The 26,395-nt window shown below is 47.0% G+C and overlaps 1 protein-coding gene across 8 annotated transcripts in view; it reads right to left on the bottom strand.

Moving 5' to 3' along the window:
- Positions 1 to 4,634: 4,634 nt before the first annotated feature.
- Afg1l (AFG1 like ATPase) overlaps positions 4,635 to 26,395 on the bottom strand; it is a 189,122-nt gene continuing 167,361 nt past the window's right edge. For 7 of the 8 annotated variants that reach the window (XM_076552378.1, XM_076552379.1, XM_076552380.1 and 4 more), the window contains 3 exons: positions 10,246 to 10,386; positions 7,715 to 7,828; positions 4,635 to 5,632 (listed from right to left, as the gene is read on the bottom strand). In XM_076552378.1, the coding sequence (XP_076408493.1) occupies positions 5,507 to 5,632; positions 7,715 to 7,828; positions 10,246 to 10,386 (381 nt within the window). In that variant the 3' untranslated portion in view covers positions 4,635 to 5,506. The remainder of the gene's footprint in view (positions 5,633 to 7,714; positions 7,829 to 10,245; positions 10,387 to 26,395) is intronic. The other variant, XM_076552377.1, reaches the window with a different exon arrangement.

The raw sequence follows: 26,395 nt of genomic DNA, 5'->3' as shown, positions 1-26,395 counted from the left end.
CAGTTCAGAGCACTTGCTGTTCTTCTAGAGGACCCAGGTTCAGTTCCCAGCATCCACATGCCAGTTCACAACCGTCTATACCTCCAGTTCTAGGGGATCTGATGCTCTCTTCTGGCCTTTGAAGGCCCCAGGCATGCCCAGCACAGGGTAGACATGTACATGCAGGCAAAACATCCATACACATAAACAAGCATCTTTGAAACTCAGGTACACTAGAAATACCATGTAAAATTGCCTTTGAGCTATGTGTAGAAGGTTTATACGAAATTCAAACAGATTTTCTGTTTAGGCTGTAGTCCATCCCAAAGATATTGCATTATAAATATGCAAACACCCCCAAATCTAAGAAACACTCTGCATCCCGAGCCCTCTGGTCCTGAGCATTTGGGCAAAGGACACCCAACCTCTGTTTTCTTTTTCGGTCTTGGCTGCCACGTTGTTTTCTGGTTTTCTTTCTTTTTCTTGCATGCTGTTCTGTGAGGCAGACTGTGGAGAGGAAGCCTGTGTGAGGATGTATCATTTCCAGAACCACGTGACCTCCCCCCTCTGCCTCCTGGTACCCGGACAGAGCCCACACAAAGGCCTTCCCCGGTCCTCTCTGCACCTGACTCCTGACTCAGCTCCTTCTGCTGCTGCTGCCTCTCCCACCAGGTCCAGGGAGCTGGGGGAGCAGCCTGGGGGCTGGAGGGATGGAAGGGAACAGGAGAGGACACACCCTCCACACAGGCGGAGCCTTACACTACTGTTCACCCTGAAGACACGGTGTTTTAAAAGCTGTCTAAATGCCTTACTAGCAGAATGATAAGCCACCAGTGCTGGGAATCAGTATTACAACATGATCCACGAAAAATGAAATTGTATTCCAAATAACTGTCCTCAGATGTGGGGGCGATCTGGCTGTGATGTCTGCCACACATTGATCACTAGGCTGATCTGGCTGGTTGTCTTAGTCAGGGTTTCTATTGCTGTGAAGAGACACCATAATGACAGCATCATTACAAAGAAAAACATTTAATTGGGGGTGACTCGCTTACAGTTCAGAGGTTCAGTCCATTATCATCATAGTGGTATGTGGCAGACATGGTGTTGGAGTAGAAGCTACGAATTCTACAACTTGATCTGAAGCAAATAGGAAGTGAATTGAGACTCTGGGCATGGCTTGAGCATGTATGAGACCTCAAAGCCCACCTCCACAGTGACACACTTCCTCCAACAAGGTCGCACCCACTCCAACAAAGCCATACCTCCTAATAGTGCTGCTCCCTATGAGCTTATGGGAGCCAATTACATTCAATCATCAACTACCGGGTGAGCTGGTGTCCCTACCTGTAGGCAGATTTTTTTGTCAGGACCATCAGCTCCCCAACATGGAGAGTTATTATTAATTATGAAAGCTCAGCTGATAGCTTAGGCTTGTTTATAACTAGCTCTTATAACATAAATTAACCCACATCTTTTAATCTACATTCTTTTACGTGACTCGGTTACCTTTATTCTGTATTGCCCATGCTGCTTCCTGGCATCTCCACCCTTCTTCTTCCCAGCATCCTCTGTGCCTAGAAATCCTGCCTAGCTATTGACCATCCAGCTTTTTGTTAAAGCAGTCACAGTGGCACATCTTCACACGGTGCAATGGACTATTCCACAACATTTCCCCCTTTTGTCTAAATAAAATAGAAAGGCTCTAACAATACAAAACTATGTACAATAAGGACAATTATCAAGTAAGAAATATATTCACAATGTTCCATTCATTAGTGTTTGGCAAATTCAGAGAAAATACTCTATTATCTATCCTATCTTAGTCCAAAGTTTTATATCTAAACCATTTTTTGTCATAACTTGTATTGCCATTCTAAAAATATCTTTTCAGACCTTAAAACATCTTTTTAGACAAATAACTTAAGCCTTTATGTTTCTTAACCTTTACATCTCTTATGTAAGTTTCTTTTCTGAATTTGGTAACAAGAAAAAATGTAAAACTATAACTATCTCATCTTCAATCTCCAACAGAGACCCAAGAAGGATAAAAAATATTACTTGAGCATATACAGAGTGCAGAGAAAGCAACTTCCAAAACTGTAGAAATGACAGAGACATCTGGCTGCCTGGACAGTCACCCCAAGGTTCCTCTGCAATGTTGGAGCATCCATCTTTGGCCTGTAGGCCTAGAATATCTGACAGACTTTTCTGTAAAGCAGGAATTTCAAAGGACTGTCCTACCTGTCTTGGCAAAGTTTGGCAGTTGCTGTCTTTTGTGTCCTGCTTGTCCAGTTTGGACAGCATACTGTCAGCAGTCTAGGCAAGGGCAGCCCCTGGCCAAATGGCTACCTTTTGCCATAAAGAAAGCAAACTCTATATGGAGATTATTCAATGCCCATCATCCTCTTATGAAGTAGATTGGTAGACAGGAGCAGACATGTCTCACTGTCATGAAAAGCCTTATGTTATTAAAAGATTTTAAATGCCATATTCTGTAGGTCTTTGAAGTGTTTGGAGATCACCTATATATCTAAAATATGCCTCTGTATGACCTTGAAAACATACCTAAAATGACTCTAAGTTTGATTGTTACAGACGACTACTGTTAACCTCTATTTCTTTATTACCCTAAACAGCTTCCAAAGACTAAAACTTTACATTTTTAAATGAGCTGTTCTCCTGGTGTCTCACCCTTCTTCTTCCCCCCAGCATCCTCTGTGCCTGGAAATCCTGTATGGCTATTGGCTATTCAGCTTTTATTAAAGCAATCACAGTGACACATCTTCACACAGTGTAAAGGAATATTCCACAACACCCGCCTTTTCCTCTTCAATCCACGTGTCCTTCCTGAAGCTTCGCACTGTTGAAGACAACCTTGTCCAGCAGAGGTCCACTTTGCTGCCACATGCACATAGTATTGTGTTTTCTCACTGGAACCTCCAACACGCTTTCATGGTTCAAACCCTGACCCGGAATGAAGAGCTGGAGTTGGGCACTGTACCACCAATACCACACACACTCAGGGACAGTTCCTTTTTCTGTCAGTCCTCTGTCCATCTGTCTATCCATCTACACTGTCTTTTTATTAAAGCTAAAAAAGAATGTGCAAAGCAAAAGGTAAGTTTTAGGACTGGGGTGTGCCTGAGTGAGACAGCTCAGTGGTGAAGCACTTTCCTAGCATAGGGGAAGGCCCTGAGTTTGGTTCTGTGTTTCTTATTGAATAAGACAGTTACTTCTACAGTAGCCAGCACCACAAAAATCCACTCATCCATCCACTCACCCACCCATCCATCCACCCATCCATCCATCCATCCATCCATTCACCCACCCATCCATCCATCCACCCACCCACCCATCCACCCATCCATCCACCCACCCATCCATCCATCCATCCATCCATCCATCCATCCATCCATCCATCCACCCACCCACCCACCCATCCATCCACCCACCCACCCACCCACCCACCCATCCATCCACCCATCCATCCATCTATCCATCCATCCACCTACCCACCCATCCATCCACTGGCCCACCTGCCCATCCATCCATCCATCCCCCCATCTACATGTACATGCATATAGTGTTACACCACATTTAACTTTCAGAAGCCCTAATTCAAACTTTTTTCCCCATGCTTGGGTATCCCACTCATCCATCTATCTGCTTGACATGAAAGAGTTAATATCCAAAACAGAAAGATGTGGACAGATTATTAGATGACAAATAGCCTCAAAGAACCTATTTATATTGACAGGCATATGATTGTTTGACTACTCTCCCAAATAGTTGATTTTCATATCACTTGGGGGTTTCTGAAGAGGGATTAAGAAGGTCTTTTTAAAAACGACTTTATTTATTATGTGCATGTGTGTGTGTTGACTACAGGCAGAGGACAGAGGTCAGAGGATAACACTGAGAATCCAGTTTTCTCCTTCAACTGTGGGTCCCAGGGACTGAACTCATGTCAGAGTTGTGCAGCAACCCTTTGTCTGCTGAGCCATCTCACTGGCCCAGGGTTTAAGATTCTCTTTCTCTTTTGAAAATACAACTTATTTTTTTATTCATGTATGTGCATGTTTATATGGGTACATGGGCTGAGCATGCAGGTGCCCTGGGGGCTGGAAGATGTCTATGTGGGTACATGGGCTGAGCATGCGGGAGCCCCGGCAGCTGGAAGATGTCTATGTGGGTACATGGGCTGAGCATGCAGTGCCCTGGGGGCTGGAAGATGTCTATGTGGGTACATGGGCTGAGCATGCGGGAGCCCGGGCGGCTGGAAGATATCTATGTGGGTACATGGGCTGAGCATGCAGATACTCCTGGAGACTGGAAGGTGTCTATGTGGGTACATGGGCTGAGCATGCGGGAGCCCGGGCAGCTGGAAGATGTCTATGTGGGTACATGGGCTGAGCATGCGGGAGCCCGGGCGGCTGGAAGAGGGCCTCAGATCCCTTGAGGTTGGAGTTACAGGTGGTTTTGAGCTGTCTGACATGGATGCTGGGAGCCGCACTCTGGCCCTCTGCGAGATCAGCAAGCATTCTTAACTGCTGAGCCACCTCTCCAGCCCTTGAGTAAGCACAGCCCAAACCCCCTTTCGTGATAATATTTAGCAAAGACAAGTTTCACTTAAATGACTCACACAAACTCAATGAAGGAGAAATCAGCTTTTATTTACAGATTTGTCAAGTGTCCTCTCCTGTTCCCTACGAGGTCCAACTCTTCGCAGACTCAGCGTCGAGGGTGGGCTGTGAACTCCGCAGCGAGAGCAGGTGTGGGCAAAGAGTAGGGCACCCTGGGTTATGGGGTTCACTCTGCTGTTGCTGTGGCCATGGCTCCGCCTCCTCCACAGTCACATTCCTGGCACCTGCCTCCTTGGCTAGCAGAGGGGAGGTTAACCTGCCTGTTAGTTGGAATTTCCCACCTGCTCCTCACCTGCTGGTTTTGTGATCCATGTCCTCATGTGGCCAGGTCTTGCCTGCCAACCTGGACGTAGGGGTTAGAACACAGGCTCTTTCCAGCACTGAGGAAACCACAGGCCTGCGGGTGATTGCAATTCACAACCAACCAACAAGCAGGAATACAGAGGCCAACGTAAAATGCTTTTCCCTTCAGTTTCTGGAAAGCTCTCTTTGTTTTAAACTGAAAAGTAGGATTCACCTGCTTCTTATAGCCAGTGTATTTCTAAGGTGTGACTACTGTGTAGCCAAAGCTTAGAGATGCCCAGGCATCCTGCATCTGCTGTGTGTTCGTATGTTCAAGGCTCTAACATGTTCAGGCGCTAACATGTCAGGTTTTATAGTAATCTTCAGGAGTGATGATTTCATTGTATGATGTAGAAGTAAGTCCAAATAATTGGGCAAAACATGGGTCTACAAAAACAAGACTTCAGTGTGCTTGTCCACTGCCTCAGATGATGAGTCTGGGGGACAAAGTGCGTGATCGATGATGAGATGATTTTGTCCAGTCTCACAGCCCTCACCAGGTGCCTGTTTTCATTCCTGTGAAAGTGACTTCTTGCTTCTTACTTCTTGCTTCTGTCCCCTTCCACCCAGTACTGCTCAGTTTGCATCTCTGTGAGCCGGGAGACCGTGCGATGAAAAGCGAAGACTTCCTCCTCTCCAGTGAACATGGAGAGCCCTGCCGAGTCCTGAGAGCAGACAGACACAAGCCCGGTAAAAACCAGCCACTCCAAAGCAAGGCTTGTGGACCAGACCCGGGCTGAAAAAACCTTCAGGCTTACCTATTTAGATAATATATTTTTCCATCTTTTTGTCATACACCATCTATCTCTTAAATGGGACTAAAGTGTTAACTGATCTAAACTAATAGGTAATCAACAGAACCAGGAAGGAAAAAGAAAAGAAAAATATCAGATCAAAGCTGAAACAGAGAAACCAAAAAGATTTTGCTTAGAATGTAAGTTCTTTACAAACTCTAAAAGGAACATGCTGGAAAGAAATCTCTCTCCAAAAGTAGCTAACGGCAAAAATGATAGCTTTGCTAGGCGTGGTCACTTACCCTGTAATCCCAGAACTCCATAGGCTAAGACAGGAAGATTGCAAGTTTAAAGAAATACCTGCCTTAACAACCCCAAAAAGAAAACCCAGAAGTTCTAGTAGGTTAGGAAGCCCCAGGGGACAGATCTCCGAGAAGCCTTTTGTAGACTGAGTGACTGAAAGGTCCTGTGGGTCCTGGCTCTGGAAAGCCTGCCTGAAATCCAGCTTTGCAAAGACTAGAGCCATTTGGGATATTGGTCTCCTTGCTAAAGGGTATATTGGGGACCCCTCCCACTGTAAAGCCAGTCAACACCCTGGGGCTGGGGACACCAACATGGGCTTATGGTAATGAGGGTTTTTCTTTCTCTCCTTGGGGGTTTGCTCTTATGTTCTTACAGAGACAAGTTCAACTCCCCTAAGCCCATCTTCCCGAAGCCCGTCTTCCCCACCAAGTCACCGGGACTCTAGGACCCTGAGGTCACATTCCCCGATCTCTCCATGATGGGCCCCAAGTCTGAAGCCTGATCTGTACAGAAATCTTAAAAGCCTATGATGAGAAATTAATTTGACTGACTAGCTCCTCGGGTGCTTTGGCTGTGGGGCCCCACACGGGGGTTTAAGGAGCTATTCCTACATTTAAGAAGCTATTCCTACATTAGGTGGGCATTAGGTGACAGAGCTTTAAGGGGTTAATTAGGTCTTGAGAGTGGGGTTCCTAAGAACAGGACTGGTGTCTTCACAAAAGACAGCCAGGGAGCTCTCTCCTTCCTTCCATCTTGTGAGGTTTATGGGAAAACAACTTGAACTCTGACTCCAGACTGGGAGAAACAGTGGTTGATGAGCCATGCATGTTACAGTATTTCACGACAGTGGCCTGGAGACTGGGACATACAGTGCAATCAAGTTTTCAAAGTTGATCTGTTGAAAGCATTATTGGCCCTTTTCGCTCAAACTCTTAGGATGAATAATGTCTATTCAAGTCAATAAGAATTTACCGTTGGCCCTAGATGAATGTGATCCCATTCTTGGGGGCAGTGTTGACAATTGAAATTTATTTTTTGAGATTTATTTTTTTATTTTATGTATACAGGTGCCTTGCCTGCATGTATGTTTATGCACTATGTACATGCAGTATGCATAGGTGCCAGAGGAGGGCATCAGATCGCCTGGAACTAGAGTTATAATTGCAAACTGCCATGTGGGGGGCTGGGAATCGAACCTAGGTCCTCTGAAAGAGCAGTCAGTGTTCTTAACTGTTGAGCCATCTCTTCAGCCCCAGTTGAATTTTTGACTAATAGGTCAGTGGTTGATAGTCGATCAATATACCCTATAATGCTCTCACAGAAGAAGGGGATGCAGTCCCCTCTGCTTGGCCTGGGATGAATCTAGAGTCCAAACTCCAGGAAAACCCAGACCACATCAGAGTACCCAAGCCAGACACTGAGAGGTGCTCTGCAAATGTTTGCTTAATGGAGAGCCTGGGGAAGAAGCATGGATTTCTTTTCTTAAGCTGGGACTTGCTAGGTACTCTACGGGACTCTGTTTCTGCCATGTGAAAATGAAGCACTGGCCTCCACACTCAACAGGGCCTCTAAGACCAGGCTCTAAACGTGCCGACATGGCAATGAAGTTGGCTGGAAAGCATCAACTCAATGGTCCCTTCTGCAAAATGTAGCAAGGATCAAACCCCAAACCACCAAACCACAAGATGAAATTATGTTAATATCCCCTACCTGGCTCAGCCCCAAATCGTCCATCAGTATTCTGTTTTGCTCCAACTCACTGTCATGATGTTGATGCAAAAATAAGCTTGGAATAGGAGCTGACGCACAGCAAATTATCCGTACCTGAACCAGGAAAAGGAACACAGAGTGGGACTCCACACTCAAGCTGAAAGAAAAATCTCGAACAAGATAAAAACCTGGCCAGGTGGTGGTAGTGGTGGTGGTGATGGTGGTGCACGCCTTTAATCCCAGCACTCGGGAGGCAGAGCCAGGCGGATCTCTGTGAGTTTGAGGCTGGCCTGGGCTACAGAGTGAGTTCCAGGAAAGGCACAAAGCAGTTTATATCTTTTATACATTGTATGTCTGCTCGTTCAGAAACAAATCATACTTCTTCATTTCATTTTGTTTTTCCAGGCAGATCTTGTGATGTCGCTCAGGCTGTCCTCCAATTCACTATATTCCTACTGTTTCCTTCCACAAACCAGGGTTATAGGCATATACACATGCCCAGCTCCAAAACAACTCCTCCCCCATGTTTAGAGAATCTGGATTTGCTGTCAGCCTTTCAAAAATCATCATTCAAGCAAATACATCGATACTGTAAAACATGTTGACTCCAGGGACTAGTATTCCCATTTTATTTTAATAAATTCTTTCAATCACAAATGACACTTTTTCCATTACTCAGATGGAAATGTCCTATTTCACAAACCTCCGTGAATACATTCTAGAATAATGTCTGCTTAATGCTCTCAATTTCTGAAATAAGATAATTTTGACTATACTTTAAAAGAGAGTAAAATCTAAATGTGTGGTTTAGTTAGAATAAAAGTCAGGGTAGTTTGAGTGTTCCAGCACACGGCCAGGTAAAGCTTTTACTCCTTTAAGTCAGTGAAAAGGTTGAGAGGACCGAGTGACTGAGCAATGGGGAGCAGATTGTCTCAAAGGCGTTTCCAGCTGAACCATAAACAATCCGAGCCTTTACCCTCTATTCCAGTGCCATTTCCTCTGTCTTCCTGGAGAAGCCTTTGCCTTGTAAAAACATCCAGCCTCTTAGGCTGCACTCGGTGGGTACAGACCCGCCTTGAGGACAGGGCAGCGCCTCACATCGATGAGCCTGGAGCCTCAGCTCCCTGGCGTCAGTGTCCACTTCTCCTGAGCTCCTGCTCAGGTGGCCTTTGCTGCGTGTCCTCAGCAGGCTCTCCTGGGCCACCTCACCAGAGCCCACAGGCCGCCTTTCATGCTTAGCAACTCCCTCCCATCCCAGGCCGCCCCTCCTGCCCTGTGCTGGAATCGGCCCTCCACCCCTGAACATTCTAAGAAGCACCTTGGGAACATGGGAACATGAGCTTCTGGCCCCGTGCCTGGTCCTCATTTGCTGGGGTGGGGATTAGGTGGCTCTGGAATCTGGATTTCAAGTGGCCCTGTTGGTTCTGATACAACTAGACCACAAAGGACTTCCCTGGGTTTCTCAGCTATCCCTGGACCTCAAGGCTCACAGTCCTCTCTGTGTCCTGAATTGGCAACTGAACATGATTTCTACAGACACGAGGTTCATGCGGCTCAGACCCCGGGCACCACAGCATCTCAGTTGCCCTTGACTTTCAGCCCACACCTTGCTCAGGGACACAGAGGTCATCGAATGAAAGAGTAAATGAAACATTAAACTCTCCCGTCTTCTCTTACATGCCTCCTTCCCTACAAGGTTCCCTCAATTTTAAAACTATTGCTCTAATTCTGTGCAAAGATGAGCGAAGGAAATCTCCAGTAGTTTACAAAAAACCACTTCTGCTATCTTTACTGTGGGTGTCTTCTTTTTAGAGGTCCACACTGTGAGAAGGGCTCACCTTGATTGTAGGGGCACTGCTTGCCACACTAGGTTCTTAGTACTTTATATGATCCTTCCATCCTCACAGAATCACACAAGTGTTATTACCCTTCTAGAGAAGGCAGCCGATGCTCAGAGGCCGAGCCAGTCTTCGGGACAGCCTGGTGCCAGGCTCTACCCTTTAACTACTAGGCTATATTGCCTGCTGTGGGCAAGCAAGGGCTCTGCACTGCCTGCTAAGACACAGGGATTAAAAACAGAGCAGCAGGATGTCTCTTGCTAGTTAGCTCCTGGGTGGGGGTGGGGAGGGCCACGGGGAACATTTCAACAAGGCAAAGGGTCATTCATCATTCTCAGCCCAGCCAAGCATTCAGGTAACACACGTGCACTGAGCACTCGGCCTGGGGCTCCCTCCCAGTCCTACTTGCAGGATGATGAGGCTTTACGTGACTCTCCATGGGGCCTGGCACTAGCTGCTGCTGTTTTTAACAGGAAGTACACAGCATTCAGCTTGGACCAAGTGTTTGTTGTTCTAAGTATTCTACATGAGCCAACCTGTGTGGTCCTCACAACAACCATTTGGGGCTAGATACTGCTAGCCCCTATTTACAGATGGGGAAACTGAGGCACAGCAGTAAAGGCATTGGTACAGCCAGGATTCCGACCCAGGTCACCTGACTTCACGGTCCTGCGGAGATGGAGTCCATCCTACCTTGTAGTCATAGAAGTTGTCGATGAGAGTTATGAATCGTCGCGCTTCAGTCCGCTTGGCCATCGAAAACTGCGGAATGTTCCGTACAAACACTGTATCAAAATTCTTCGACAATTCCAAATAATCACTTGCTCCAAGTGGCTATAATTAAAACAGAGGAAAGGGGTTGTGGTTTTCTCTGGACTCATTGCATTTGAAAACTGGTCATAGGGTGATTTAGATGGTGACTTTGGGGTAATTGGCCCCCAATGGCTCAGTGTTCGGGAGCAGGGTAAGGACGCAGGCGTGCACATAACAAATGGCTGGGAAGGACTCCTGCCGATCCTCAGCCTTCCCTGGGTGGAGTCTCCATCTCCAGGCCTTCGCCTAACCCTGGCTGAGCCACAACACTGTTCAGCCACGGAGGGTTTCCAGGCTTTGAGTGGGGGAGCGTCTGCTTTAACCCAATACTCTCTCAAGGGCCCCTCCTGCCGCGAAGAGCTAACTGTGCCTGCTTTGAGCACTGCTTCTTAACTGGGCACTTGAGGCACATTATATGGTCTTTCTGTCCCTTAGCCTTTCCATGTGGAAAACGATCATTCACTTCCACCTCACAGATTTACGGGTGAAAACACTGAGAACAGCGCCTGGGGCATGCCTCGGAGTCTAAACTGTTTTTGTTGTTGCTTTTGAGAAAAGAGTCTCTGTAGCTGAGGCTGGCTGGGAACTCACTATCTAGCTCAGGCTGCCTCGGGACTCACAGTGCTCCTGCTGCCTCAGCCTCCAGAGTGTGGGGTGTGCACCCCTCTGCCTGGCTGGGCCGTTCCCATGATTACTATTTTGAGCTCAAGTGATTTGGCTGAGGCCAAGTCAGCTGAGTCTGTAGACAAATGTCATTCCCGATGGGAACTAATTAACTTGCTCCAGCCCTGCCGGCATCCCAAACCACAGGAAAGTGTACCGGCTGGTTTGTGTGTCAACTCGACACAGGCTGGAGTCATCAGAGGAAGGCGCCTCAGTTGAGGAAATGCCTCCCTGAGATCCAGCTGTAAGGCATTTTCTCATTTAGTGATCAACTGGGGAGAGGGCCCAGCCCATGGTGGGTGGTGCCATCCCTGGGCTGCTGGTCCTGGGTTGAGCAAGCCAGGGGTAGCAAGCCAGTGAGCAGCTGCCCTCCATGGCCTCTGCATCAGCGCCTGCCTCCAGGATCCTGCCGGGTTTGAGCTCCTGTCCTGACTTCCTTCTGTGATGGACCATGACGAGGAAGTGTAAGCCAAATAAACCCTTTCCTCCCTAACTTGCTCTTTGGTCATGGTGTTTCATTGCAGCAATAGAAACCCTAACTCAGACAGGAAACCTTGTACATTTGTCTGACATTGGAGTCACAGCAAGGACCTTGGGAGGCCGTGGAATCGCCACTCAGGGAAACCAGTGCCCAGAAGGTACAGGAAAAGGCCAAAGAGTGTAAGAGAGACTAGGACTCACAGCCCTGCTGCTCCAAAGCTATGCTACTATTTTGAAATCAGTTAGAATTGTCTCATCCGTAAATCAGAAGGCATCTGTGAAAAGAAAATGTAAAACCTCAAGCTTGGTCTGTGGTTCTTATAATTACGCTGGCACTTTGCGAGTGGATGTGATTTTTATCAACGCAAACACACGCCCAGGGAAAGCATTACCAGAGGTGCGAGGGAGCCGGGAGGGCACTGGAAATCAGAATTGTGCCCAGTCAGCTGTTTCACAAATTACACACCTTTGTCAGTCGGTTCTGCGTCTGCCATTGTATTAGCTAATATCCCCCTCCCTCCCAGCAGGAAAACAATTAAGTGCTCACTTGCATAAAGCAAATAAAGCGAAATGTAGGCTCTCTTTCCTTTACAAACCGCGATCCCTGGGGGAATGTGAAGTTGCCCTTTAACTCGCAGCCCGGGGGGATGGAAACCCTCAAGAGGACAGACAGTGAGTGCTGACGTGGTACAATGGGTCCACTGACCTGCCCCACCCCCCCACCCCCACCCCCGTTCCCCCAGTTACAACGGTAACGTCAGTGCTCGGTTTATTCCACCACATTAAAACCCCACAGAGAGTGAGCGAGATTTATTTTTTTCTTTAGAAACATCAGAAAGAAAAATGAAATGCACTAATTAGTGAAGCCTTTTCCAAAGCTCCAATAACGTGAATTTAAAATACCAAGTGGGAACTTCTGGGCTGGGGTGGGGCTCAGTTGGTGGCGTGATCGCCTCACAGGCAAAAGCCAAGAGTTCCATCCCTGTAAGGAAAAGGGGCTGGCTGAAGACACCCACCCTGGCCCTGGAGCCCAGAACTAGGGGAAGATGGCTCAGATCAGGGCAGAAAGAAACAGTTTGGCTCAGTCAGATCAGAGCCATCTCTGCCCCTGGCCAACTGATTTGTGAAACCAACCAATCACAGAGCAGGACAGTAGCACCCTGGCCCTGGACCAGGGAAAGAAACACAGCCTGCATTTGGGACCTGAGCCAGAGAAATGAACACTTTATCCCCAAACCTAGAACCAAGGAAACATGCCCTGACTCTGAAACTAGTACCAAAGAAATACTCTTGGTCCCTAGAATCAGAGTCAGTGAAAGAAATGTGCCCTGGCCTTAGAGGCAGTGTCAAAAAGCCAAGAAAGGCCAGTGAAAGAAACACAGTTTGGCTCTGAAATCAGGGCCATCTCTGTCCCTAGCCCACAAAACTGACCAATCCCTGGGCAGAAAAAAAACCTAACCAATCATTGGTTAATTCCGCCCCCAAAGACATCCTATATAAACCACCCTGCCTGGTCAGTTATGGGATGTTCTCTCCACCCTGGTAGAGGCAGCTACTCTCCTGGAGTACTCCTTCCCAAATAAACTTCTTCCTCAAAAGAGTTTTGGGTGTGAAGCTCTTCATTCACTGGCGAACAGAAGGTCCTTGCTGAGATGCCCCATAGTGGACAGTGCAATGAGGAGCTGAACAGAAGATCCTTGCTGAGATGTCCCTCAGTGGAGAGAGCGAGGGAGAGCTGGAAAAGTAACACTTTGTTCCAGGGCTGGAGGATATGGCTACATTTCTGCAGGGGCTTCCGCTTTTGCAGAGTGAAGCGAAAGAAGCAACATCTTAGGCCGGAGAAGCAGAGCTCTGCTAGGAAGCCCCGTCAAGAGGGGGCGGAGCAAAGCTCAGCTGCAGTGGTTCTCCAGGAGAGGAGCAGGATTGCTATATCCTGCGGGGAGACCATCCCCCACCACACCAGGTACAGCCTCACTCCCAAACAGTCAGGATACCCTTCCCTGCAGGGCTGTCCTGGCAGCTCCAGGCCTGACTTTCCCGAGCAGTCAGAAAAACTTCCCCTCCAGGGCAGAGCGGCCCTAAGTGGCTGGCAACATCCAGGATCCCTCCCCCTCCAGCTGTGGGCTGTTCTAAGCAGCTACCTCACCCTCCAGGGCTGCTGTCTCATTGCGGCTCCAGCCATCACCTGACTCCCAAGTGGTCAGGGTACCTCTTCCCAGAATTGGAAAACTCACATTTTGGTGCCCAAATCCAGGACCAAACCCACAGAGTTGCAACAAATTTACTTAAAATCCTAGCACTGCATAAAACCAGGCATGGCGCACCCCTGGTGTTAGCATTCAGAGCCACTTCTTGGAATCTTGGCCAATAAACAGATAATACTCTGGCCCACCTAGCGTCCTGACATTATCCTATGCTCCATTCCCTTTAAGAAAGGACTCCTCCCCTTCATTCTCTTTTCCCTCTCTCGCCATGAGGTAGCCTGCACCTCCCCCCACTCTATCTATCTCTCTCTCTCTTTCCATCTCTTTTCTTCTCTCTTCCCCCAAATAAAACACTTCACTGCATGATGTCTCTGCCTCACCCACCATGGGGCACCTTGGCTCCACCCGCCCAGGCCTCTCTCTCACTATCATAATACCTGGCTCTCACTTCTAATTAATAAGCACCCATGTAGCACATCAGAACCAAGTCAAGGTCATCCAGGGTTACAGAGTGAGCTTGAGGTCTGCCTGGGATACTAAGACTCTGCCTCAAGAAAGATTTAAAAATATGAAAACTGGCCAGGTGTGGTGGCGCACGTCTTGAATCCCAGCACTCAGGAGGCAGAGACAGGTGGATCTCCATGAGTTCAAGGCCAGCCTGGTCTACAGATCGAGATCCAGGACAGCCAGTGCTACATAAAGAGACCCTGTCTCAAAAACAAAAAAGGAAACAAAGTGAGTTTTCTATTGGTAAATATTTTTCATAGTGGCTTTGATGTTTAAATGCCTATAACGAAGCACTCATGGGAAAATTCAGGACTGAATCTGGGGAGCTACATGGGTGCTTATTACTAAGGAGTGGTAAGTTTCATCTTACAGGACAGCTGAGGGTTTGGAGATGCTGGCTGTTACTCGCAGTCAGGTGACCTTGAGCACTCTCTGAAGTTTAGTCTCCTCATCTGTGAAGGAGATTCTATCTAGCAGGCTTGTCCTGAGGCGTCAACCTCTCGACTGCAGAGTCAGTGCTCGGGAAATGCTGGCCGCTGACAGAGTCACCCAAGAGGGCGCATGAAGCACTACTGAGGTGCCATATTCAGTGTACAGCTATTGCCCAGTGACAAGGCGTGCCCTTTCCTTAGATCCTGAGGTCAGAGCCCCGGTGAGCGAACGTCATGCTGACCCAGACTTTCCTCCAAGAGACGCTGCTCATCCAGCTCCTCCTCCACATAATCTCTGCGGTGAAGTCATATGTAGAAGACAACCAGCTTCTGTACCAGGCCCTGTCCTCCTTTCTTTGGTAAAATCATTAGCAACACACGGTGTGGGGAGGAACACAGATCCACACTCAGTATGTAGGATGTAGGGAATGCAATATTTATGAAATAAGTCAGTAAGGAGATGGTAAAGTGAGACCTAACCAGGAGAGCAGGCCAGTTCTTTCTTTTAAACTCTTTGGTCTCAAAGTAACAACAACAACAACACACACACAGTCACAAGTTGTCTTGGCTCTGATTCCTCTGTTTCTAAAGCAAGTCTTTGTTGTGGATCCTAGCACACACACATAGGTAAGTTCTAGAAAGATAGAGATCAAAATGTTAAAAGTTATTATCTTTGGGTGGGAGAGTGAAATATCAATTTCGTGTCTTTGTTACTATTTTTTATCCCAAGTTCCCATGAACTTGTATGACTTTTTTTTTTTTTTTAATTTTACAATACTATTCAGTTCTACAAGATTTATTTACTATGTATACAGCATGTATGATTGCTGGCCAGAAGAGGGCACCAGATCTCATTACAGATGGTTGTAAGCCACCATGTGGTTGCTGGGAATTGAACTCAGGACCTCTGGAAGAACAGTCAGTGCTCTTAATCTCTGAGCCATCTCTGCAGCCCCTTGTATGACTTTTAGTAGCAAAGCATACTTTCCTTAAAAAGTAGAGACAGTTTTCATGAGCATTCATGTCTCTCATCTATATCATATTGTATTTCTCTCTTTTGTTTTCTTTTTTCCTTCCCTTTGTTTTCTTAATCAATAGATATAAAACTTTTTTTTAAAGAGTTTTTTTCTTTTTAAGATTTATTTTTATTTATTAAGTACACAGTGTTCTGTCTGCATGTGCCCTTGCAGGCCAGAAGAGGGCACCCGATCTCATTACAGGTGGTTGTGAGCCACCATGTGGTTGCTGGGAATTGAACTCAGGACCTCTGGAAGAACAGCCAGTGAGTGCTCTTAACCACTGAGCCATCTCTCCAGCCCCTATAAAACTTTTTTTAAATGACATTAAAAAAACTAAGTATATCCCAACTCCCAAATTATTAAATGCATTATTTCACCTTAGAATAGGAAAACAATAAAATGGAATTTCTAAATTATTACTTATATAAATAGATCATTTTAGCAGTCATCTTTCTAGCATAATTATGAAATGAGCAAGTTCTATATCCATGGTGAATGCTCTTCACTGTTTTATTTAAGAGCCGACCTCTTTCTTGTTTTCTACCCTATAATTAATGTCATCCCCCCCCCCCCCCCCCCCCCCCCGGAGCTGAGGACTGAACCCAGGGCCTTGTGCTCTACCACTGAGCTAAATCCCCAACCCCTAAAATCATGGTCAAAGCTGAGAGTTGACCATTTTTCTGCACTCAAACATCCAGTCCTGTGTACAGTAGCTGTCCCGCAACAGGACACACCTCCTTCTATTGGTGGTGTCATGTTTGAGTTCTTAAAAATGAAAAAAAAAAGGTTCTGATTTTAAAAGCTCTCGAACCCAGTGTTTCTTATATTTCCAATGCTAATTAAAACTATTTTATTTTAAATTAAAGGAAGAAAAGTATAAGGAAACACATTTTTTTTTCTTTACAGATTGACAGACGGAAAGGGGATTGATATGGGATGAGGAGTGGCTTGAGTCAGTTACATCAACTGGTACGCAGAGGCTCCCCAGGTCACAGTCAGCCCTCACAGCCCAGCACAGGGGGTCCCTGCCTGGACTCAGTTCCCCAGGTCACAGTCAGCCCTCACAGCCCAGCACCAGGTGGGGTCCCTGCCTGGACTCAGTTCCCCAGGTCACAGTCAGCCCTCACAGCCCAGCACCAGGTGGGGTCCCTGCCTGGATTCAGTTCCCCAGGTCACAGTCAGCCCTCACAGCCCAGCACCAGGCGGGGTCCGTGCCTGGACTCAGTTCCCCAGTTAGGCAGCAAAGGCCTCTTCCTCTTCCTGCTCGGCCATCTTGCCAGCCCTCCCTCTACTGAGTTCTTAAGGTTTTGGTTACTGCATTTTACAGTTCTTGAATTTACATTAGGATTTTTTTTCTTTCCTGATTGGGGGGGGGGGGGTCTCTATGTAGCCCAGGCTGGCCTAGAACTTGTAATCCTCCTGTCTCAGCCTCCCAAGCACTGGATTACAGGTATGTAACACCATGCTCAGATTACAACTAGTTATTATTATTATTATTATTATTATTATTATTATTATTTAAGTATTGAGATGTCTTTTTTCCCTCTGAACTAAATGAGATGTCTCTTTTTAAGGATAAATCCTTTCTAAAGTTCTAAAATCTTATCTAAAATTCCCAAACCTGGTTTTTCTTTGTCCTAAAATGTTCCTGAATGTATATATATATAGCCCTAGTAGTCTGAGCTCCACTGTCTGGAGTTCCGGGTTTCACAGCCCTGCCTCTTCTCACTCACTGTCCCGTCTCCTCCTGTTTGGTCACTTTTGTGTCTAATATTTGATAGTAACTTGTAGAATAATATAATCCAAGTTCAAAGCTTGATGTTTTCTAGTACTCAGCTCGAGGTTTGGCTGAACCTACCCACCCCTCCCCACCCCCTCCCACCCTACATGGCTGCATTTCAGAAGCATCACCTACTCCTAAACGAAGTTGCTCCACACTCCATCTGAAACGGGACAGTTAACTAGGTCTCTCCACAGCCTTGGTCTCTCATTTCTCTCCCACTAAACTGAGAAGGTTCCCAAAAGCAAGCTCAGCTCCCCTCAATTTAAAAAGATCAACAGCGTCCACGTTTTCCTCTTCCTGAACACATTCACTAACCGTGCTCCCTGGCCTGTCTTGGATACAGGTCTGGAGGTGTGAGCAAGTTCAAGCCAGCAGAATGGGGAAGTGCTGTGACCACAAGGTCTGGCCCAGGAGCACACAGGACCCGCAATCCTTTACTCATCTGCCGGCTGGATAGAAAAGATTCTGTGGACTTAAAGCCGGCTGGAGGTCGATGAAGTCATAGTCCACAAAGGACAGGATGAACCAGTCTGCACTGGGTAGTGATGTGAACATTGAAGAAAACATGCATGGTGATTTCTTAGTTCTCTGAGATTTGAGTGTTATTACCTGCTTCTGCATTAGTCTGCCCTAACAGTATTTCCTTCGGCTTTTTCATGTCCTACCCAACAAAGGTGTGTGTGGTCGTGTCCACCATTATTCGAAGTATGAGATTTCCCAATGTTTGCCTTTATTTCTTTTGTTTTCTGCTTTGAAATGGGCTCTGGTGTAGCCCAGGCTGGGCTCACACTCACTGTGTAGTTAAGATGAACTTATGATCCTCCTGTCTCCAGCTCCAAATGTTGGGGTTACCAGAGTGCACCGCGGCCCGGTTTGTGTAGTGCTGGGATGAACCCAGGGCCTGTGCACACGAGGTAACACTTTGCCAATGAATTACATCTCTAGCCCACCCAAAGTTTCCGGTATAAATAGAAACCCTCCATCTTGGGTGTTTCTCCCGTGGAGTCCCCCAACTCTTGAGGATTCTTTTCTCACTTTTCCGTAGGAAATCTGTCCTCTTCTAAGGCAGAGGAGAAGCAACACTTCTCTCCAGCCTGGACACAGTGGCCCACACCTGCAATCCTAACCACCCCGAGGCTGAGGCAGGAGCATCACTTCAACTATCATAGGTTTGTGACCAGCCTTAGTGCAAGCCCTTGCCTCAATTATTTCTCTTTAAGTTTGCTTTAGATTATAATTTAAGGAGTGTTTATTAGAAGCTGCATTTAGCCACAGCAAGACTGAGGTTCGATCTTAAAAAGCAGTGTTTGTAGAGGCAAGTTTCTCAGTGCATACCTGAGATTTCATTTTGAGAGTTTCATCCGGAGTCAACATTTAATATATTTTAAAATGGCTTTGTGATTTGTTTTTGTCTATTATGATTTTGTTATTTCTTAAATTTTATTTATTTTTGACAATTTATACATGTATGCAATGTATTATGAATATATTCACCCCATTTCCCTCCCTCCCCCTCCCTTTGCTCCTAACTAGTCATTCTCTCTCTCTCTCTCTCTCTCTCTCTCTTTCTCTCTCTCTCTTTCTCTCTCTCTCTCACACACACACACACACACACACAATCTCACTCTGTAGCTCTAGTGGCTTGGAATTTGCTCTATCAATCAGGCTGGCCTCCAATTCACAGAGATCCATCTGTTTCTGCCTCCTGGGTGCTGTGATTAAAGACATGCACCGCCATGCCTGGCCACCTCAGTCTTTTCATTACATAACATACAGAAATCCGAGGTTCCCATTGACCCACATACCGATGCTGTTAGGTCACCTGATGCTGTGCTGTGGCCACACAAACGGCGTCATTTTTGATGTATAACAACCACCAGTGAGACTAGAGGGGGCTCTTTGTAGATAATGCTGCCACTTAACCCTGTTCTCTCCTTTTTATTGATTTTTATTTCATGTGCATGGGTGTTTTGTCTGCATGTGTGTCTGTGTGGGGATTCTGGATCCCCTGGAACTGGAGTTACAGACAATTGTGAGCTGCCAGGTGGGCGCTGGGAATTGAACCCGGGTCCTCTGGAAGAACAGACAGTGCTCTTAACTACTGAGCCAGCTCTTCAGCCCCAATCACTTGTTCTCTTGCATTCAGTGTTTAAAAGTGTTTGGAAGCATTCAAATGTATTAACTAAAGAGTCCTCTGGAAAATTATAACTGAAAACATAGGACACGTTTTTTGGAGAAATGAAGGCGGCCTCTGTGGGGTGGTCTGAGCATGGCAATGGCTCCAGATGTTCTTGCATGCTTGTCTCTATCTGCTTTAGATTGTGATTACCCAGCTATCAAGACATAAAGTAGAGGGATAAGACCACTGTTCAACCCGGGTAGGCTTTGTAATCCACGGCCTAAAACAGTCTCACGTTCTAGGCTTAGGTCTCAACACCTAACATTTTAACACACCTAGGTCAACTGCTGCAGAAGCAGAGGACACAGAAAGGGGACTAACTGTCTTGATGAGGAAGCACCCTGGACCAGCATAAAGCTGGCTGGACCCCAGACAGACAGAGTCCAACTCAAGTGAGCAGAACCGCAGATGCCGGAGCTAGCCCAGCAGAGACCAAAAGAACATCGCAGCTGACCGGGACCCTAGCGAGCAGGAATAAATGCTCATTGTTTTCATCCACTGAGTTTTGGGGTGATTTATTGTGTGACAGTAGCTAAACACATTCTACTCATTAGAGAGAGTGACTACAGAATTCTATGTTCTCATAGTCCTTAAGTTCAGCAGCACATGTAGAAAATATGATCTAGATTTTCTAGTTCTACATCACTGGTAAGGATGTATAAATACATATCCTGTGATTTACCTGGTGCCATTTACTTCTGTATTGTCTTTGATTTTTTTATTCCATAGTATAAATTTTTTCCCAGAAATGATTACGCATGGGAGTCGAGTGAAAAAAGTTAGAAAACCATGTCGCATCTGGTAGAATGCAGGGAGACTTGGCCATGGCTGGCTAATAGCAGAGTGTCACAGAGAAAGAACAAAATGGCACGAATGGGGCATTGGGGAGATTAGAAATGGCTGGAATACAAGTAAACTCTTCAGAGCACTCCAACAATTGTAGGCTTTGAACCAGCAATTCACAGAACAAAAAGTCTACATAAAGTGTAAGTGGTATTAGATAAGTGAGCAAGGTCCACACACACTCTAGGTCCTTAGTAGCCAAAGAAAGACAAAGCAAGGCTGACACATTGCTCCAGGCAGGCAAGCGTGTGAGCAGCCACCCCTGCCGCTGAGGAGAATCAAGGTGTCAGAGTCAGTGACGAGCCCTCCACAGGTGTAAGCTGGACCCAGTCACCGCACGTCTGGAAAACAGCGCGACAGAGTGAGTGAAGCCCAGCAGGAGGCTACGGGATGCTCAGAGCTGTGTAAGCAAATGCACCTTGACATCTAATGGGACAAGCAGACACATGGACACGGCTGTGGCCGTCAATGATGGTGCTCACGAGACGTATTTTATCATAGGGAAACACACATGATAAGAAGCTGAGTGAAAAAAGCCCAAGGCAAGTTTATAACTGTGTTGTCTGTTTTGCTCAAAATATGTAAGTAGGAAGGGGGACATCTGTGAGAAGGGGTCAGTTGCTGCCTGCTAATGGATTAAGACTTATTTTCGAAGAGCTTCGTTTAAAAAAAAATCTATTTTACAAAAGAGAAGTAAAATACATTATGACAAATGAGAGTAAAACAGAATAATTTAAGCAAAGCTAAATGTCTTTACTAATTCCTGTTTGTAATTTTAACATTGTGTGCATGCGTGCATGTGTGTGTGTGCACACATAATGTGTATGTAGATGAGTAATGTATATGGAGGTCAGAGCACAACTTGTGGAGTCGGCTCCCTCCTTACGTGGGTCTGAGGGATCGGACTCAGGTTTCCTGGCTTCCACACGTGCCTTTACCTGCTAAGCTGTCTCACCGGCCAAAATCTTTACTAGTTCTAAATAAAAAAGTCTTTATTTATCTTTCATTCTCAGCTATTTAGTCCCCTTCATATTCCCTAAGATAATGTAAGTCAGCATGTAAAATATCCAGCACAGATGCAAATACAATACACACCACATGATGTTTTCGATCAACGGCGGGACATACGCAATGGGGTCCATAAAACTATAAAGGAGCTGAAAAATTTCTAGACCGTAGTATCTTACACACATACCTGCTGTTGTGTTTCAACCGTCTTTGGTGTGTATTCGGCGGTTATATCCCGTGCAGGTTTGGAGCTCAGGGACAATAGATTCAGCCCAGGCATTTTCCAGAGCCCACACTGACATTCAGTAGTGTGTGACTGACTGAAAACTGGAGAGGTTACAAATCTTGTCAGGTTTGCCATGGCCACCCTTATTGTATCGCTATGGGACTGGGAGGCTCCGAGGGTCAGTTCTGTCTTACCTGCCTCAGCCCCCAGCACAAAGGAACGAGGTCCTGCATTACAGGTAAGGTGTAAACACAAACACTGTCAGTGAGGCTTCTTTCCAGCTGTGCATGGTGGCACAGGTTAGCAATCTCTGCATTTGGGCAGTAGAGGCAAGAAGGTCAGGAGTTCAAGGTCATCTTTCAATAAGTAGTAGGTTTGAGGCCAGCCTGGGTTAGGTGAGACCCTGTCTTAAAGTGTGTGTGTGTGTGTGTGTGTGTGTGTGTGTGTGTGTGTGTGTGTGTGTATGACTTCTAGAAAATTAAGTACAACATGAATGAGGTATAATATTAAATCCTATAAGAACTTTGTAAATCACATTGACCTTTGACCACAGTAACGTATAACTAACTTGCACACACAGGACACCATGGCAATTGCAAATACTTATTTTGCATTAGCTCACCCTCCTGTGTAAGTGAGCCACAGCATATGATACTTTCTGAAACCATAATTGGTATTGTGAATTCGTGCATTGTGCCCTATGAATAATTAAAGCACATGATTACTTCTGAGTACTAAATGGCACTTCAGTTACTAGTATCCTTGAGTATGTTATTCAAGTAGCATTATCTACAGCGGATTCTTCTGATAGATAATGATGACATTCTCCGTCTTTCTACCTGAGCAATTAAAAAGTTTAATAGTCTTTGATGTGGCTGGTTATCTGGATAATTTTCTAGACAGGAACAATTAAAATCCACTTATTCTATGGTGTGCATTCTCCACTATTGTCTCAAACTCTTTGTTTCTGTGGAAACCTGATGGAAACTTAAGGAACTTTAAATCTATAATGAGTTTGCAAAGAGCGTTTGTTTTCCTTAATTACCGGGAGTATACAGCTGCATTATACGTAGCAGTTTCTCTGACAAACTTTGAGGAATAAAGAGCTCGCTTGCCCTCTTCCTTCTCCTGTGTGAGAAACAGCACAGCTGTCTGCTGTGGTTTCGACCCCGGTGCCAGGAGTGAGGATTTCCTCCACGCTGCTGCTGCCAGTGTGAGCTGCCCCGCCCCCAGGCTGCCCTCTGCCCTGCAGTGAGCAGCCGCCACTTCAGCATCCGCCAGGGAGCTGTCAGCTCAAGTCTCTTTCTCCTCGTTCTTACTACAAAGCTTGTTCTGCACCATTATTTTAGCTCAAGTGGGATGATTATCATTTCAGGCTCTGTCTAGCTTATACCATCCTAAGAGTCATTCTTCATCTATATAGCCTTTTCTTTAAACCCCCTTGCAGGGGCACCCTGAGAGCGTCTCATTGAATAAGTGTGTGTGGCATCTTGCTTTGTTTACACAGAAATGGCTGTCCCTCGGTTCCAGAAGTACCCCAGGAACAAATGCTTGATGGGAGTTAGTGTGAGGGTGCCCTTCTCAAAACAAACCAAAAACACCATGTGAGTTGACATTAAACTACTTAGAGCTGCCGCATTCCAAATTTGTAATTAGAAAACAGCATGAGATGTGTTAGTAGAGTAAGTATTTCCCCCAAGAGTCAGATTTGAGAAATCTCAGGAATATGAAGCCCATAAGAGCCAGCTGGGAATACTTCGCCATATACCAATCCTGCTAGGACCTTCTACCAACTCTCATGAACTATCCAAAGGTGTTTTGGGAGTGCTGAGGAAACTCATCCTCCTTGATGAATTTCCAAGTCAAGAGGCAAGTTCTGCCCACATCTGCCCTACTGGTGCTCGATACCGCACTCCTGGGGAGTCCTATTTTAACAGCAAGTTTGAAGATCAATGACCAGACAAAAAGGAACGGTGGGACACTAAAGGTAACCACCCCCCCGCCCTGACACTCTCCCCTCTGCCCCCCCTGCCCCGACACTCTCCCCTCTGCCCCCCCGCCCCGCCCTGACACTCTCCCCTCTGCCCCCCCTGCCCCGACACTCTCCCCTCTGCCCCCCCCGCCCCGCCCTGACACTCTCCCCTCTGCCCCCCCTGCCCCGACACTCTCCCCTCTGCCCCCCCGCCCCGCCCTGACACTCTCCCCTCTGACCCCCACCACCACCAACTAGCCTTGTACAATAAGGAACTCTAGTTTCTGCAGGAGCCTAATTTCTGGAGAACGTGGAACTGACAACCGCCCCAGATCACAAGGCACGTCAGTCAGCTCCAAGAGCCCCCCATGGGACAAGTGTGCCTGATTTAGTCCTGGGAGTACTTCCAGGTTAGCTGGGCGGGGGTGGGGGGTGGAGGAAGTGCCAGTGGTTGGCCGAAAAGCATCTAATGCATGTAATGCAGCGCTGGTTGGAAAGACGTGACTAGGGCTGGTACAGGGACCCGGCAGGAGAGCGCTTACTGATCTTCTCAGACCCGGAGCTCAGAGGAGGAGACTGGCACCCACCTGTTACTCCAGCTCCAGGGGATCTGACACCCTCTCCTGGCCATGGACAGCTGCACACATGTGGCATACTCACATAAATAAAATAATCTTTAAGACTGGGAACATGAAGAAACCGGAAACCGTGATCCCTAGACGCAGCCACTAGCAATTATTGCCTGTAAGCACCACACACCGAAGACAACACATACAGACGGCAAGAACAGGGGTACGGTGTGTGCCACAGGAACAACCCTGGCGGATCAAGTAAACAGACTACAGTTCTTTAAACGGCCGGCCGGCCGGCCAGGATGGGGCACCTGGGTGCTTCATACACATCGAAAATTTAGAGGGGGTTGAGAGTCACCCCTCTTTGGAAACAATAAACCGGGCTCATCCATACAACAGAGTGAAAATGGTGGATGGTCTAGGGTGGCTTGGAGACTCGGGCACTCAAACACTTCTAGAGCAAGAACGTCCTGCCTGGCTGTTTATGGAGTTGATTCCCAGCTGCGGGGTGAGGCACAGCGACGACGAGGCAGTCTGGAGGCCATGAGAAACAAGGCTGCCTCTTCAGGTGGTAAGGCTGGGGAATAAGGGTCCTCAGGGGTGCTGGCTAAACATGTCCCGGAAGCTACCCGATGGGAAGTGCGGCTCCCCACACTCTCCCGCTCGCTCTCTCAGTCTTGAAGTTTGTGAGCTGAGGTGTTCTCTTCCATTTTATTGGAAGCCACCAGGACACTTTGGATCACTGGATTCTGTTCCCCGTGGCTCCCATGTTCTTCAGGCCAACACCTTTGGCAACCCAGGTTCTGGAAAAATGGGACTAGTCAAGCGAGTTGACCAGTGCACTCCACTCTGCGTTTTTATCTGTGTTCCCCACATCCGGGAACACAGATAGCAAGTCTTTTTTGTCTTTTCTTTTTAAAGACATGCCATCTGTGTATGTGATGGCGTCTACCATTGCTTCACTGGTATGTGGGGTTTGGGTGGTCTCAGGAGGGAGTAGGGTGTGGTGACAGGGGCTGAATCTAGGGCCTGGAATACACGAAACACATTCCACCTCCAAGTTCCACCCCGGGCCTCACTGGCTGGTGCAATCATGTTTTAGTTTTATTGATGAGCTGGGCAGAGCTGGGGATTGCAGGCAGACTCCTCACAAGTGCTCTAGCGCTGAGTAACATCTCCAGTTTAGTCTCCTTAAGGGCTCTGGTCTAACGGCAGCTTAACATGACCCTCCGCTGTCAAACGCCTAGAGTTACCTCTTTAAAACAATAAGGAACTCTCAGAGCCTCATAGGCGGCTAGTTTTCTGGAGAATATGAATCTGGAGATTAGCAACTGAGCAGATACTGAGGGGGAAAATGACTGGCAAGAGGAAGAAAAACAGTCCAAGTGGCACTAGAATTATTTCACAGACTCGCTTATTAAAATGATGCTGTAACAACCCTTCCCCCTTTCCCACTGGGAAAGCTGTTTTACTAGCTGGCTAACCATTTTCAGGGGTGTCTCACATGGAGGACGATGGTGTGTGACTGTAAAGACACAGGGATGATAAATGTGTGAAGCCCGCAGTGAGGTGTTCCCATTCTTCCCCTGTTCTATTTTTAAATGTAATGTGTTAGCCAGACATCTACAGGAGAGTGGCAAAGACCCGCATAGCCCTGCTCAACCTTGGCCACTTACATAACGGAGCCTCCCAACATGGCTCAGCAGAGGGCAGCATTTCCTGTGGCTGAGGATGAAGGCGCGCACTGTCAATGGGTCCGCTTTGGGGTCTTTTCAGAGATTTGGAGACCCCTCAACAGGATGCCAGGTCAGGTTCTGGCCCCACTGGCGGTGGTTTGCACATGTGTGTGAACTGTGGGTGAGCGCTGCTGCTCCTCTTTGGGAATCGGGTTAGTGGCAAGGTCAGGGACATTCAGCAGGGTGTGTGTGCGTGTGCGTGTGCGTGTGTGTGTGTGCGTGTGTGTGGCAGGGAAAGGCTTTAGATAATGGAGAACTTATTTTAAACTCCAGGACGCTAGCGTCTGCACATGGCAAAGCCGTGTAAGTGCCGAGGTCCAGCGGCCTGAGTCTTGTTTGTTGGCTAGACTGTTTGTTTGGGTTTTGCCGATGACTTCCTTTGAGAGGGCCCACTGGGGACAAACTGA

The sequence above is a fragment of the Peromyscus maniculatus genome, chromosome 16 (genome assembly GCF_049852395.1).
Source record: "Peromyscus maniculatus bairdii isolate BWxNUB_F1_BW_parent chromosome 16, HU_Pman_BW_mat_3.1, whole genome shotgun sequence".
Taxonomy (NCBI): domain Eukaryota; kingdom Metazoa; phylum Chordata; class Mammalia; order Rodentia; family Cricetidae; genus Peromyscus; species Peromyscus maniculatus.
This window is presented reverse-complemented; position numbering and strand designations above follow the sequence as displayed.